This window comes from Esox lucius, chromosome 15, assembly GCF_011004845.1.
Source record: "Esox lucius isolate fEsoLuc1 chromosome 15, fEsoLuc1.pri, whole genome shotgun sequence".
NCBI classification, from domain to species: domain Eukaryota; kingdom Metazoa; phylum Chordata; class Actinopteri; order Esociformes; family Esocidae; genus Esox; species Esox lucius.
The window spans coordinates 7,089,987-7,106,927 of record NC_047583.1 but is presented as its reverse complement, the minus strand read 5'-3'; the positions used below and the strand labels follow the sequence as shown (position 1 = coordinate 7,106,927).

Genomic DNA, 16,941 nt, shown 5'->3' with positions numbered 1-16,941 from the left:
AAGCAAACAGCAGTGTTGAATTTCAGTGGCGTTTCCCTGTGAAAACCCTCAATAAACGTCCATCAGCCCAGTTCCTGTGCGGCTGCAATGATCGGGTAACCAGGCAACCGGTTTTACAGTCTTACCGAACACGGGGTTGTGTGTGTTATTGTGGTGTGGTTGCCTTCGTCGTGGCTGGACCCTGCTGACCTCACTGTGTGAATGTGCTTGTTGCCGTGGCTTTTGTTCCCTGGTAACTACAGCGGTTGCTGGGTGATGAGGTGAGGAGACCCAGGTCGGCGTGTTCAGGACCATGCTGCCTAGTTAAACAGATACCGCATGGTGTTTTTACTTTGTGACACACACACACACACACACACACACTTAGTCACTCTCCCTGCGTTGTCTGTTTGTGTGGCTGTGTTCCTGTTGTCAACATAATCTCCATGGTCAGTAATAGGACAGTGTCATCTCCCCCTGCCTGTCTGGTCATTACACCTGCTCCTCTGGCTCCCTGACTCATGGTTCCCTGGTCGGGCTGCTCCCTGTCTGTGTGTGATTGGTCGGCTCTGTGTGTAACACAAGACTCTCTCATCCCGTGTCCTGTGGCTCTGTCAATGCCGCTCCGACAGCTGACAATAGCGCTGTTAGATAATATCTGGCTTTGGCAGATTGGCAGGCAGAATGCTCTTCATGGTCAGCCAGACTGTGGGAACATGAGCTCTGCCACAGGACCTGGTCTCTGTGGCCTGGATACGCTTACTCAGGTGGGAGAGTACCTGTCTGTCTGTGACCGGTTGTCCTGCTAAAGAGATTACGGTCCTTTTCATGGATCAGTGTCAGGCAGCAGTATTTTTGGTCTAAAGACAGCAGTTAAATAACCACAATATTGAACTGGTTGGGTAGCAACTAAGTAGCTACAATTAAGGCCAAGCGGTGGTTGGCTTGAAGCTAGGTAGCTAAGATACCACATACAACTGGTTGGCTAGAAGCTAAGCTGCTATGACGTAGAACCAGCTAGCTAGAAGCTGAGAAGCTACGACATAGTTAGTTGGGCAGTTGTGTTTTATATTGTCAGTTACAAAATTTTAGTTGCACAAAAGGCTGTAGAACTAAATTTGGGTGCATTGTGACTGCATTTGCCTGGTTTGCTTGAAGATTGCAGCAGCCTTTTTAGCTTCCGTTCAGAGTCTGATTAACAGTGCATTAGCTGGGCTAGCTCTAGATGTTCTGTTAGTAATCAGTGATGAGCTCATCTCAACATGATGGCCTTTCCATTATTAATACGCTGTGGATCAGGGATTCTGGTGGCAGCTGTTAAGATAGGTACACCCACACACCAGAGCCAGTTGATGCAGACAGTCCCGAACACTTACTGCAGGCGTTGTGTTGAGATGGTTGATTGCAATTTGATACTAAAGGATTGTGTTTGAAATTATATGTTTGCTAATATGGGTGATTGTTACATGACAACTTGATTAAATTATATTATATTAATGTAATAAATAAATAAATGTCTCGTTAACACATCAATTCAGGACACTGACTGCCTCACTAGTTGGTGTCCTTGGGTTTTAGACAGGTCTGCAAGCTGAAGGCAACACACTGTCAGGCTGAGTTCCTTTGAAATAACATGATGTAACACGTCATCCAATATCAAGGAAACCAGTTAATATCAGGAAAACAGAGAACTATCAGCTCCCTGTGTAAAAAGTTTTAGCTATTTTAAACAATAGACAGACAGACAGACAGACAGACGGCAGTGGCCAGGCTGGTTAGACAGACAGACAGACGGCAGTGGCCAGGCTGGTTAGACAGACAGACAGACGGCAGTGGCCAGGCTGGTTAGACAGACAGACAGACGGCAGTGGCCAGGCTGGTTAGACAGACAGACAGACAGACGGCAGTGGCCAGGCTGGTTAGACAGACAGACAGACAGACGGCAGTGGCCAGGCTGGTTAGACAGACAGACAGACAGACGGCAGTGGCCAGGCTGGTCAGACAGACAGACAGACAGACGGCAGTGGCCAGGCTGGTCAGACAGACAGACAGACAGACGGCAGTGGCCAGGCTGGTCAGACAGACAGACAGACAGACGGCAGTGGCCAGGCTGGTCAGACAGACAGACAGACAGACGGCAGTGGCCAGGCTGGTCAGACAGACAGACAGACAGACGGCAGTGGCCAGGCTGGTCAGACAGACAGACAGACAGACGGCAGTGGCCAGGCTGGTCAGACAGACAGACAGACGGCAGTGGCCAGGCTGGTCAGACAGACAGACAGACAGACAGACGGCAGTGGCCAGGCTGGTTAGACAGTGTCAATGTTGAGTGGACGGGGCAGAAACAATGCCCTGTACTCCTCCCCCTCCTCTCTGCCCACTGGCTTTGCTCCATCAGCAGAGTGTTCAGAGAAGCAGCAGGACCATCAGCCAGGTTGGTCTGTGTTGGTGGGACTGTTTCTGCTGCTTGTTCTCTGACACGTAGTGTCACTCTGCTCAGACCCCATTAGGCCCAATGAGGGTGCCTCCTGCCTGCCTCCTTCTGACTCCCTCTCTGCCTCCCGCCCTCCCTTGCTGCCTGCCTGCCTCCCTCTGTCTCTCTCCCTGCCGGCTTGTCTCCCTTGCCGCTGCTGATCTGAATAATTGGAGCTCTGCTCTGCCTCAGCAGAATCCCAGCTGATTGTGGGACCCATTAATTGTCCAATCTACGTGGTGGTGACTGGCATGGTCTGGGCAACTCTCTCCTTTCTGCAGGGCCTGACCCCCTGTCTGTTTTGGGACTTGGGGGGGCCAGACCCCTCTCTATTCTCTGGAGTGTTTTACAATATACACTTGGTCTTGATGCACGGGCCGGTTTGCTTTTGACCTTTACACACTACGGCAGAAATTGAAGGTCATTTTTGTGTTAAATGGTGTACACAGATGGGCATGTGTAAAATCTGCTTTTCTAGGTCACTGTGTTCGCTCCTTGAGTTGTCTCTCCCTCATGTCTGCTGCATCCCACTCCAAACTCCGCCCCGTTTCACACTCATCCAATTCAGAAAGGATTGATGTGTTAATAGCAAGTTTTGTCTGCATGCACATTTCATATTGTCATTACTGTAGATGGAAACTCTGACTGGGTGGGAAGGTTTGGAAACAGACTGGGCCTACTGACTGCCAAACGTGGTTTATGTTTGGATTAGAAAAGCAAATGATTTTCAGATTAATTGGGATTCTTGTTTGGACAATCTGAAATCGATTTTTAGAGGGTTCCCTGTGCAGTTCAAAGCCTTCCTTCTTATAGGATCTCTCTTAATTATCATTGTGTCCAAATTAAATCAAAATGTCATCAGAATCGAATCATGACCTTGTTAATCAAGCTTGAATCAAATCCGAGAGATCCGTGTTGATACCCAACCCTGGTCAGAAGGCCCAGTGGACGGCTGTTGTCTGGGCTGTTGTCTGGGGTGGAGGCTGTCAGAAGGCCCAGTGGACGGCTGTTGTCTGGGCTGTTGTCTGGGGTGGAGGCTGTCAGAAGGCCCAATGTGGAGGCTGTTGTCTGGGGTGGAGGCTGTCAGAAGGCCCAGTGGACGGCTGTTGTCGGGGTTGGAGGCTGTCAGAAGGCCCAGTGGACGGCTGTTGTCTGGGGTGGAGGTTGTCAGAAGGCCCAATGTGTGGAGGCTGTTGTCTGGGGTGGAGGTTGTCAGAAGGCCCAGTGGATGGCTGTTGTCTGGGGTGGAGGTTGTCAGAAGGCCCAATGTGTGGAGGCTGTTGTCTGGGGTGGAGGTTGTCAGAAGGCCCAATGTGTGGAGGCTGTTGTCTGGGGTGGAGGTTGTCAGAAGGCCCAATGTGGAGGCTGTTGTCGGGGTTGGAGGCTATTGGGTTTTGACACTAAGGTATATAACTCAACTCTGTGTGTGTCAGCCTGGCAGGTGTATTGCTCAACAGTTCCTGTTTCAGGTAGAGCCAGCAGCCAGACTGGTTTGGTTGGCTTCAGACCTCAGTGGTGATGTCTATATCTCACAATGTCTTACTACCATCTTACTACAACTCTCCTTTCATGCTCTGCTGGAGAATGTTCATGGCATTTCCTGGATGCTTGGCGCTCTTCCTCCTCAATTCCTATTGGAGTGGTAGTTCAAAGGGGCGGGGCATCTGACTTAATCATTCCGTGGTTTTTGAGAAGGCAAAGAAATGCAGTTGGGATTTTCACCGAGTCGGATGATGTCACCGATATTCACGATTATTCTACGGTGTGCAAAATAGTAAAACTAAATACGTACCCTTGAATGAGTGTGTCTAAACTCTATAAACCCCATTCCATATCTGAGGGCTGCCCAACCCTGTCCCTGGAGATCTACTGTCCTGTAGGTTTTCTCTTCAACCCCATTTGTGACTAACCTGATTAAGCCTTTCATCCAGCTAATTATAAGAATCAGGTGTGCTGAATTAGAGTTGGAGAGAACCGGCAGGACAGTAGATCTCCAGGAACAGGGTTGGGCAGCCCTGCCTTATTTAGTACACTTTACTCTACTTTATTAACCCTGTTCCTTAGCTAGGACACTACTTTATAAACCCTATTCCTTATCTAGTACATTACTGTATAACCCCCTTTCCTTATCTAGTACACTACTTTATAAACCCTATTTCCTTTGTATAACTGGGTTACCTGGTCTATTTATGCTAAGCTTAGCTACCAGTTGGTTCTTGCCTCAATTAGACTGTGCCCATGTCGTGTTCATCTTTCAAAATAATATCTGGCTACGTCATTATTCTTGTTTTGTATTATAGTCCAGTCCTGGCATCAGACCAAGTCATGGCAGTAATTTTCACTCACAGTTTAAAATGATTCTGAACAAATGATCTGGACAAGTGAGAGCTGAGTTGATCTGCTTCTCTGACTTCTGTTCAGCAGAAGGGGGTTTCTGTGGTAATGGTAGACTGTTGGTCATAGTGTCTTCATTATTGTCATGCACTTAGTACTTCCCAGTTCCATAGGTCTCCACTCTCCAAGTCCGTATTAGAGGCAGTTTCTCTGTCTCCACTCTCCCAGTCAGTATTAGAGGCAGTTTCTCTGTCTCCACTCTCCCAGTCAGTATTACAGGCAGTTTCTCTGTCTCCACTCTCCCAGTCAGTATTAGAGGCAGTTTCTGTCTCCACTCTCCCAGTCAATATTAGAGTCAGTTTCTGTCCCCACTCTCCCAGTCAGTATTAGAGTCAGTTTCTCTGTCTCCACTCTCCCAGTCAGTATTAGAGTCAGTTTCTCGGTCTCCACTCTCCCAGTCAGTATTAGAGGCAGTTTCTGTCTCCACTCTCCCAGTCAGTATTAGAGGCAGTTTCTCGGTCTCCACTCTCCCAGTCAGTATTAGTCTCTCTTTCTTTGTCTCTCCCTCTTTCTCTCTTCCTCCCATACTGCAACTGAAGGAAGTCTCTCTCTCACTCTCTCACTCACTCACTCACTCACATACACACACACCGAGACAAACACACACCGAGACAAACACAGAGAAACACACACAGGTTATGATGTCAGTCCCCTCCAGTGAAACGTCTCCCCGAATTAGTTGTCGTCCTGTCCCAGTAAGGGCTGTTGAAGCTTGAAGCAGCTGTTTTCCCCGTCTTCACCCGTGGCCTGGGGACAACAGGGTAGAGCTAGGTGGGAAAGACTTGCGTCCCAGTGGTTTCATGATTCATGTCGTTCGTTTGGGAGAACAGCTGTGTGTGTCTGTGCTGTGGCTTCGTCAGTGGCTCTAAAGCGGTGCTGAGGAGAATGCTGGGGTCAGCATATTTGGGGGGGAAAACCCGCTTTCAGCGATTTCTCTGCCCTAGCCAGCGCCTAGACAGGTGGGCCGTGTGTGTGTGTGTGTGTGTGTGTGTGTGTGTGTGTGTGTGTGTGTGTGTGTGTGTGTGTGTGTGTGTGTGTGTGTGTGTGTGTGTGTGTGTGTGTGTGTGTGTGTGTGTGTGTGTGTGTGTGTGTGTGTGTGTGTGTGTGTTGGCCATTTCACAAGGGCAGGCTAGTTGTACGGTAGCTCATCTGTTCTCCCAGCAGGAAGTTCCTGTTGAACTCTGTTCTGTCGTTGCTCCTGCTGCTACTAACACGCACTGTTCCTGCCATCATACAGGAGCGTCCTGTTGTGTAGTCAGAGACCGATGGGGCATTGCATTATTATATTCACTCTGTGAAATGGATAAAGAAGCTGCGTCTGCCAAAACTCTGGTACCTCTAGCATTTTCTCATGGCTCTCTTTTGTCCATCTATACCAGACATATTTTACATAATATATGTTTGGATCATACAGTTCAATCACAGTATTGGACACAATTGAAATATCCATACACACTCCCCCTCAGCATTTTGACAGTTTCTATCACAAGGTCTCAGGGTATTCCCAGCCCTTGCAGAAATCATGTCCCAAGCGAGCTCCATGCTGGTTAATCCCATGCAGATTTATTCATAAGCTCATTAGGGGAGACGGGTAATTGGCTTTGTTCTGTAATTACTCTCCATCAGTAGATAGTCTGACTTCTGGCTTAATACCTGGGGTCATGCTGCTAGTAAACGGTTTCAGTTTTAACAGACACGCACACACTACATACACGTAAACCTCACTACGTACAACTAAAACACAACATACACAATCCACAAACATTCCCAAACGCACAGGCTACATACATAAACCAAAAGCTCACACACACACACACACACACACACAGACACACCCATACTACAGCATGCATTAGGGTCAGTCAGTGCTGTTGTTGCCTGTGCGTGTGTTCAGAGTACCGCTTAATGCCTTCCCGTGGGGGTGAGCTGCTCTACAGTCTTCACTAAGTTTACACGCAGGGGAAGCCTCTCAATGCCGTCCAGGGGATTCAGAAGCTACTCTCTGAGGAGAAACATTCCTGGATGATCTCTCAGTAGTCTTTCACATTCAAAATGTGTGGGAAACCTTTAAATCCTTTGAAGTTTCTTCATATAACTTGTAGGGAGGGGTTCCCTTAACTTGTTCCCTACGAGGTGTGAAGCCTGAGTGGAGACAGAGAAACTGCCTCTAATACTGACTGGGAGAGTGGAGACAGAAACTGCCTCTAATACTGACTGGGAGAGTGGAGACAGAAACTGCCTGTAATACTGACTGGGAGAGTGGAGACCGAGAAACTGCCTCTAATACGGACTGGGAGAGTGGAGACCTATGGAACTGGGAAGTACTAAGTGCATTACCACAGAAACCCCCTTCTGCTGAACAGAAGTCAGAGAAGCAGACCAGCTCAGCTCTCACCAGTCCAGATCGTTTGTTCAGAATCATTTTAAGCTGTGAGTGAAAATTACTGCCATGACTTGGTCTGATGCCAGGACTGGACTATAATACAAAACAAGAATAATGACGTAGCCAGATATTATTTTGAAAGATGAACACGACATGGGCACAGTCTAATTGAGGCAAGAACCAACTGGTAGCTAAGCTTAGCATGAATAGACCAGGTAACCCAGTTATACAAAGGAAATAGGGTTTATAAAGTAGTGTACTAGATAAGGAAAGGGGGTTATACAGTAATGTACTAGATAAGGAAAAGTGTTTAAATAAGTTCCTGATCAGAGGGTGGAACTGTCTTCCGGGTCCAGAGTTGAATACCCCTCCTACAATATGAACCTGAGGAACCCCTCGAAGACTCCCTGGGAACCTCTTCTTTTTAAGAGGGTGGTGCTGAAAGAGGCTGCAGTCTTTCAGGCTGTTGGGTTTCTCAACAAACGCTGATGAATGAAGTGGTTTTGTTTGTTCAGAGCACCACGGGTCGACCCCCTAATGGGTCACACACACGGTCCATATGGAGCACCGGTGGATTTCTCCAATCAAATATTCTAAGGGGAACCTTGACACGGTCTGTCCAGGTCAAAGGTTCTAATTCTAATGGGAACCTTGACACAGTCTGTCCAGGTCAAAGGTTTTAATTCTAATGGGAACCTTGACACAGTCTGTCCTGGTCAAAGGTTCTAATTCTAATGGGAACCTTGACAGTCTGTCCAGGTCAAAGGTTCTGATTCTAATGGCAACCGTGACACAGTCTGTTGAGGTCAAAGGTTCTAATTCTAATGGCAACCTTGACATAGTCTGTCCAGTTAAAACGTTCTAATTCTAAAGGTTTTGATTTGAGACTGGTGGTGTAAAACACTCCCACACAGGTTAATACATTAGGTATTAACGGCGGTGTGTGTGGGTTCAATGGAATATCTGCTGACTAAGGACATTGCTGTGTTTCGAAAGACTTTGATATCTACAGGATTCTGGGACATTCCAGCTGAAGGCCCTGCGTGCTTGTGTGCGTGTGTGTTACACAGGTGGGCTGCCATTGTTTTCAAATCTATTCTAAACAGTCCAGCTTACATGTTAAGTTACATTATGTGGATGTTGGATTGATTTATTGGAATAAGTTAATAAAATTGCTTTCGTCGTCAATTGTGAAATATCTGACCAGACTTATTTACGCTTTGTACCCAATCTCTCCGTTTTGTGCGGTTCACCAGTTTGGGCGTTCAGGGAACAGTTAGTGTTAATTAGCATCTCGCTTCTGATTTTTCACCTAGCAGGCTTGGGTTTTGGATCTAACATCCTTTCGGTTACTGGTCAGATGCTCTGCTGATGCTGTCTACTTAGTGTACCGAAGATCATCATATTATGACCCCATTTCATGTTTCTACAAATTACTTACACAATCTCTAGATTTTATGTCTGATTAATTTGACCACTATGTACTTTATGTTGATTAACTTCATGAAGTCAATAGCTGTGAAGTGTCAGCTGACCCCTGCTCAGTGTTGTCCACGCCTGGAACTGTCAGCCGGTTCCGTTCAGGCATTGGATTTCTCACCACTGTTTGTGCCATGTTTACTCTTTTCAAGTGACTAACATTGTAATGAAGAACATAATGAACAATGCTACTGGGTTTGAAGGCTCATGCTGGGTCTCAGCTGGGCTAGAAGCACAAAGTTTCTGTGTCCTTGGATTTGTAAAAAAACCTGGATTTGTCTCTTGATCTCTCCCTCTTGCATTCTCTGGCTTTTTAAACAAGGGATTTTTCTCTCTCCAGCTAAATCAAGTCATTCATTCATTCATTCAGTTATTTCAATAAACATACAATATCAGACTGTTTAAATAGTGCTGTAACTCTACAGTTGTTGTGGGCTATACCAATCCCTTAGTACTGCCTAACCTGTTTCACCCACCCTGACCCCTAAGTAACCCCTGACCTCTCTTTGCTGGATGCCCAGTGCGCCTGTTCCCGTAGTTCCCATCCCACCCTGTTTATCTCTAGTTAGTTTGGTAGGCCTCTCCATCTTCTCTCTTCCTCTCTCTCTCCCCCATTCCCTCCCCCCTGACCGTCTCTCTTCCTCTCGCTCTCCCCCTGACAGTCTCTCTTCCTCTCTCTCTCCCCCTGACAGTCTCTCTTCTTCTCTCTCTCCCCCTGACCGTCTCTCTTTCTCTCTCTCTCCCCCCTCTTCTCTCTGTCCCACTGACTGTCTTTCTCTCCCCCCTTTCTCCTGCTCCTGTTCTCTCTCCCCTTTCCACTCCTGCTTTATGTAACCATGCCCGTCCAATGCTGACAATGCTGGAAAATTGAATTACTACGGTAAAATAATTTCTTCCCCACTCCAGAGCTACCACTATCACATCTATGGAGTCTACATTTGAGCATGCTAGGAATTCACATGTTTCTAATGTGGAGGATAATGCCATGACCATGCCATCTCCATCAACCTCTGTTTATTGAATTATAGGGAGGTTGTCTGTGTACTTCAAGCTATTGGATACTTCAGCTACTCTTAAAGCTGCTTGTTATAACAGTCTCATCAATTTGACACAAGTTTTCTTTCTTCGTCCTTACTGCAATTCAAGGTGAATTCCAACATGTTAAATCATACTATTTAGTGGTATTTTAGCATCATATTTTACAGTGTTTTCTTTACTCATTATTTATCAAAGCAGTTTAGAGTAGGACCTTTCAAACTAAGAGGTAAAGCTTTTGTTGCTATACTGTATGCACAGAAGAAATATTTTCTTGTTTTATTAATTCTATCTCAACTTGATTTTCAAGTGTGAATTGTGCAAATGTGGGAAAAACACTAATTTAGTATGTGATAAATAAAACACTTAACGATCGATTTTGTCTCAATCAGTAACTCATCAAAACCGTTGTTAGTTGCCGCCCTGCTGTGGTTAGGCAGTGCTGGGTCTGACATTGACACAACAGACTATGCTACTACCTAGGGAGCTAAACATGCCCCAGTCTACTGATGCTACTTGAACAGCCCACATTACATTTTCCTCTGCAAAAGTGAGTAATGAGTAGAAAATACAGACCACCCCATAGTAGTATAGTTTATAGCTACGTTGGCTTGCTGTCGTGTGTTCTACAGAGAGAAATGTGGCTTGAGCAGTGGGTGCCAGGGGGCGTGAACAGCACAAGCACTCTAAGTGCATCATGGGAAAACAGCAGCTTTAATAGCTTTGTTTAAAAAAACAGATCTCTCAAAGCAAACATCACAAATTTATACCCTTTTAGCAGTTGCTTTTGCTAATGCACTAACGCTTCACAGTTCATTACAGGAGAGTTGGGATACATTTAACATGGGTCAGTTGTCAGCTAACTTGCAGTAAAATGCCACCCTCAGACAGATAAATGTTTAGTGTAAGGATAGTGGAACTCAAGGGCATTTTACCCAGTTTTATTTATACAGGGAAGTCGAGCTGAAACTCATGTTCCTTTCACAGTTGAGCCCCTGAGTGATTCATTCACACGAACAAGACTTTGTTGCTAGATTTAAAAATGTCCGTTGTCGCATGTCACCTTCCAAGGTGACGCGGGACACTTCCGAAAGATACTTCCCACGGCTACTGAGGTCTAAAGACGACGTCTGGGTCGGTGTGTACTGGAGCGGAATAACCGGTGACGCCGGGAGTCTGGTTCTCTTGCTCCATTCAGACTCAAAAACAGAATCCGAAACGAAAGGATTCGGCCCTTGGGAATCAACAAAACCATCTCACACTGTCAACAGAACAATTCTACTGTCACCAGCAACAGCACTTGTTAGTTACAACATTGTCAGTAAGTTCATAAGCCTTCCAGGTCGGGGGTCTGGCCGTACATATGTGTTTTTCCTTTTGACGCAGTGAGTTTCCTGTTGTTGGTGTGAAATAGTTTTCACCACAGTTGTTGTAGTCTAAATTGTCCCTTACTCTAACAGGTAGGCCTGGATGATATTGGGGACATTAAATGTCCAAGATGCTAAATAGTTGGAAGATCACAGGATGTATGTGATGATTACCTTGATAGGGCAACCTCATGTTTCAGCCTGTTAATCAAACATGTGCTACAACTTAAGAATGACATTTCTCAACGTAAGTGACTTTGGGGAGCTCATCATTTATGGTACATAATATCATTTAAGATTCAGAGCACCCGGAGAAATCTCTGTATGCATGGGACAAGGGCGAAAACCAATAGTGAATGGCCGTGATCTTCGGGCCCTCAGGCGGCACTGCATTCAAATGGACACAATTCTGTAGTGGGCATCACTGCATGGACTCAACACGAAACCATTGTCTGTGAACACAGTCTGTCGCTGCATCCACAAATGCAAGTTAAAACTCTACCATGCGAAGAAGCAACCAGATATTAACATGATCCAGAATCGCCGCCTCATTCTCTGGGCCTTAGCTCTTTTAAGATGGATTGTGGTGAAGTGGAAAACTGTCCTGGGCGTCTGACAAATCAATATTCCGAATTATTTTTGGGAATCATGGACGCTGCATGCTTCGGGCTTAAAATGAAAAGGACCATCCGGCTTGTTATCAGTTCAAAAACTAACATACAGGTTATGGAGCAACATATGCTGCCATCCAGACAACAACTTTTTCAGGGAAGGCCTTGCTTATTCCAGCAAGACGATGCCAAACCACATTCTGCACGTGTTACAACAGCATGTCTCCACAGTAATAGAGGCCGAGTGCTAAACTGGCCTACCTGTCACCCATTGAAAACAGGGCTCGACAATGACTTTTTACTGGCCCGGAGCCATCGTTAAGTCGGGATTAATAAAACTAGCAAGTCACTGTCCCGATTGGGCCATTGAAAATAATCATCGCATTATAAACTCTACATCCTCCAATTGCTTAGTCACCTGGCACACGTACAAATAACTACCTGGCAGCTCTTTGCGCGTGCTGTTGGCCAGTCAAGTGTGGAGTGATGTGATGTGGCAGTCTGATATTGTTTTTCAATTAAACATTTAAAAATTCATGCGAGTCACTCAAGTGAAGAAGGCAGTGAAGGATACAAAGGCACTGACAACTATAGCAAAGATTACCTGGTCTGCATGACAGCCAAGCGGTTGGCTAACAGTCCGTCTTCAGGGTCCTTAACTGTCCTGGGCAGGAATTTAAATGCAGATGCCCATTTGGTGATCGCATGACTTACTACAATTGCATACCTCGTAACTAAGACGGACCAGTCGGTCACCTTGGTCCCCCAGGGATAAATGAGTTAGTGTTGTGCTCAAAGTTTGCATACCCTTGGAGAATTGGTAATATGTATGCCATTTGTGACATTTCTTTTTTTAAATGAGTGAGCAGGTGAAACACGTCTTGTATTTCTTTCATGCAAGGTCTTTGGTCGTCCTGAATGAACTGTACGTTTTGAGATCTCCCCAGAGTGGCTTGATGATATTAAGGTCAGGAGACTTTGATGGCCATTCCAGAACCTTCACCTTTTCCTGCTGTAACCACTGAAGGGTCAACTTGGCCTTGTGCTTAGGGTCATTGCCATGCTGGAAAGTCCAAGAGCGTCCAATGCGCAGCTTTCGTGCAGAAGAATGCTAATTGTCTGCTAGTATTTTCTGATAACATGCTGCGTTCATCTTGACATCAAAGATTCCCCATGCCTTTAGAGCTCACACACCCCCAAAACATCAGTGAGCCACCACCATGCTTTACATTGATGGTATTGTTTTCACTGTAGACCTTGTTGACCAATCTCCAAACATGGTTGTGACCGTAAAGCTCTATTTTGTTCTCGTCACTCCAAATTACAGTGTGCCAGAAGCTGTGAGGAGTGTCAAGGTGTTGTCAGGCATATTGTAACCAGGCTTTTTTGTAGCATTGGCGCAGTAAAGGCTTCTTTCTGGCAACTCGACCATGCAGCTCATTTTTGTTAAAGTATCATCGTATTGTGCTCCTTGAAACAACCACACTGTCTTTTTCCAGAGCAGCCTGTATTTCTCCTGAGGTTACCTGTGGGTTTTTCCTTGTATCCCTAACAATTCTTCTGGCAGTTTTGGCTGAAATCTTTCTTGGTTTCTTGGCTTTGTTTTAAGAGATCCCTGAATTTTCCACTTCTTAATAAGTGACTGAACAGGACTGACTGGCATCTGCAAGGCTTTTGATATCTTTTGATATCCTTTTCCATCTTTATGAAGTTCCATTACCTTGTTACGCAGGTCTTTTGACAGGTCTTCTTTTCTGCTCCTCATGGCTCAGTATCTCGCCTGCTCAGTGCATCCACGTGAGAGCTAACCAAAACTCATTGAATGTTTATACACAGACACTAATTGCCATTTAAAAAGCCACAGGTGTGGGAAATTCACCTTTAATTGACATTTTCACCTGTGTGTGTCACCTTGTGTGTCTGTACCAAGGCCAAACATTCAAGGGTATGTAAACTTTTGATCAGGGCCATTTGGGTGATTTCTGTTATCATTATGATTTAAAAGGGAGCCAAACAACTATGTGATGATAAATGGCTTCATATGATTACTATCCTTAAATAAGACAGTTTTCTTTGCATGATCAGTTATATTTTGAAAATCAATGCCTACATTTCTGCCAGGGTAGGCAAACTTATGAGCCCAACTGTATCCAGAATGCATTTTATAACAGATTGATTATGTTAAGTAACAAAAGTATGTTGTAACGCTGATAAACTGCAACTTTTGGAAGCAAGAATTTGGAAACATTTCACTTTAAAAACTACAGCAATTGGTCTCCACCGTTCCAAAACGCTTACAGAGTGTTGTTAATAGAAGAGGTGCCCCTGTCCCAACATTTTTAAAAACTTGTTGCTGGTATCAAATTCAAAATGGGCAATATATTTTTCTAATATATTTGGAAACAGGATTGTAAAATGTTAAAATCATTTTGACAATTAATTATACAAATTGGACAATGCACTCTCATATATTGTGGAAGGGTAAAATGCCTTGTAAATAATGTCAGCATCAACTCATTTTTCACTAAGATGTCTTTTATAAACTAAACATCCTAAATCTTTAATATCCTTTACTTCTTCTTTCTCCACACTCATCTCTTCTGCCCCCCCCCCCCCTTTTCTCCCTTCTCTTTTTCCTTCCCTCTCTTTCCCCATTATACTGTACTGTAGTCTCTCACAGGATCCTTTTTCAGGGATTAATCCATTTTCCATTCCTCAGGAGATTATTTTAATAGTTCTCCTGGCACATCGCATCTGCAGTCCTTCCTCTCTGCCCCCCCCACCACCACTGATTTCAATTCTAATCCGTTAAGATTAAAAAATCTGAGGCTGTACCCTTGAGCAAGACTCTTAAACCTGATTCACCTGTCAGTAGCTCTGTATAGGGGCGTCTCTGGTAAACTCTCTTACTCACATACTCTCGTATGGTTCTTTCTCTGCGTCTCGCTTTGCCTCTATCCCCGTCTGAGCCCCAGTCTACCAGGGTTCTTAGTAGTGGGCTCACTACCCCCAGGCAGCCATCCCAGGACCAGAGCACCCTGCTGGGGCCGGGCCAGGATGAAGCTGCCTGGTCCCTCCCTAACATGCCCTGATACTATGAAGTTCAGTAGACAGTGTTCCCCCTCACTGCGGCTACACTCTGGCCTCTGGCCTGGCTGTGCTTCACACATCCCTCTAATGCGGCGCTGCTCAGCTAACCAGCAGGCCATTCAGAAGGGGAATCATTCCTGCTAACGCCACTACTACTGTTACAACAATTGATTCTCTAATGTGGCGCTGCTCAGCTAACCAGCAGGCCATTCAGAAGGGGAATCATTCCTGCTAACGCCACTACTACTGTTACAACAATTGATTCTCTAATGCGGCGCTGCTCAGCTAACCAGCAGGCCATTCAGAAGGGGAATCATTCCTGCTAACGCCACTACTACTGTTACAACAATTGATTCTCTAATGCGGCGCTGCTCAGCTAACCAGCAGGCCATTCAGAAGGGGAATCATTCCTGCTAACGCCACTACTACTGTTACAACAATTGATTCTCTAATGCGGCGCTGCTCAGCTAACCAGCAGGCCATTCAGAAGGGGAATCATTCCTGCTAACGCCACTACTACTGTTACAACAATTGATTCTCTAACGCGGCGCTGCTCAGCTAACCAGCAGGCCATTCAGAAGGGGAATCATTCCTGCTAACGCCACTACTACTGTTACAACAATTGATTCTCTAATGCAGTGTTGCTCGGCTAATCAGTGGAGGGTGAATCACATTGAATATCAAAGTGAAATCTTTAGGTTAGAGTGTAGGACCAGTAAACTGACTGTTGATGGTTCAAATCCCAGGTCCTATAGGGTACAAAGCAAAAGTAACACACTCTGAAACTGGCTCTGATTTTAGTTCAGGTAGCATTAGTATTGTGCTGCCAATCTGCAGCTCTCTATATTCTCTACCAAAGGAATGAAAGACCAACTCTCTGCATTGGGGTCTTTGAAACCTTGAGTAATGGTTTTGTCCCATTGTTCTATTTGTTTGGCCTCTTGTCAGGAAATGCATCTCTGTCTCAAGTTCTGCTGCGGTACTGTGATTGCACCTCCTTTCCTCTACAGGGAACCAGGTTTTCCTGTGTCTACCCATGACAGTGTCAAGGCGGCTGCTCATTGATCCTGTATTTTTTTAGTTTTTGATCAGTGGTCCTGGTCAAACTGTGCCGTGGTGTTGTACATGTTTGTTTTTCCTAATAGGTCATGTGGTTTTGACTGTGGTGTCATTTGGTTAATTTTGTTCTGGTCCTGGGTCCTTTGTCTGTGGGAGAATCTTCCACAGCTCTGCATGCTGGGTTTTGATGGGTTTTCCCTCTCCACTCCCAGGTTCAGGATGAATAAGCTACGGCAGAGTTTCCGCCGGAAGAAAGACGTGTACGTTCCTGAGTCCAGTCGACCCCACCAGTGGCAGACGGATGAGGAGGCGGTCCGCAGCGGCAAGTGCAGCTTCGCAGTCAAGGTGACACCAGCGCCTCCGCTCTAACACTCAGCACCAGCTCCTCGCGCCTCCTCGAGAGACTCACACACTCACCATTAATCACAGATACCGGAGCCCGGTCAGTTGGTATCTGGGCTACATGATGGCCCTTCTCACAGCCACAGTGCTTATAGTTTTATTGGAAATATTTCCAGGTCTGTTTTTACTTTGTGGAGCCGAGAGGTTGGGGGGGGGGAAATATGTCAGCTTGGAACAATGGAGAGGTTGGGGGTCAAAGGGCAGTAGCTGACAATGTGTGTCAGAGGCTGGTGCGTTTCCACTGGACGGCCAGGTCAGACACCTAGTAGTATATGTTTGTGGTAGAGCCCCTGGACATTGCTCTCCTCGCTCTTTATTTCAGCTGATACGTTCCAAATGGCTTCCCGCGCCCTATCAAGGGCACAACTGTGGCCCCGGTCCTGGTCTAAAGCAGTGTGCTCCGGAATTGCGTAGCCATTTGGGACGCGTCGTCCCAGTTAGTAGATATCCCCAGCGTCTCTCTGCCAGGACAGCGGCCTGTTTACTGTATTATGGCAACAGACCTGTTGGCTTTTATCAAACAACACAGAAATGAAATGATCCGCCTTCCCGACGCTAGCCCCTCTAACCTTTCGTCTGTACGCCGACCTGCCTAGTCCTCGGGAGTTGGAGGGGGGGGTGGCAACGAGGAGGTGAGAGAGACTTTGAAGGAGAGTTCAGAAGGTTAGG

The 16,941-nt window shown here is 45.9% G+C and overlaps 1 protein-coding gene across 5 annotated transcripts in view; it reads left to right on the top strand.

Moving 5' to 3' along the window:
* The window catches only part of numb (NUMB endocytic adaptor protein), a 40,020-nt gene that overhangs the window by 7,472 nt on the left and 15,607 nt on the right, over nt 1-16,941 (top strand). For all 5 annotated transcript variants that reach the window (XM_013137586.4, XM_013137584.4, XM_013137585.4 and 2 more), the window contains exon 2: nt 16,083-16,215. In XM_013137586.4, coding sequence (XP_012993040.2) covers nt 16,090-16,215 — 126 coding nt within the window. In that variant the 5' untranslated portion in view covers nt 16,083-16,089. The remainder of the gene's footprint in view (nt 1-16,082; nt 16,216-16,941) is intronic.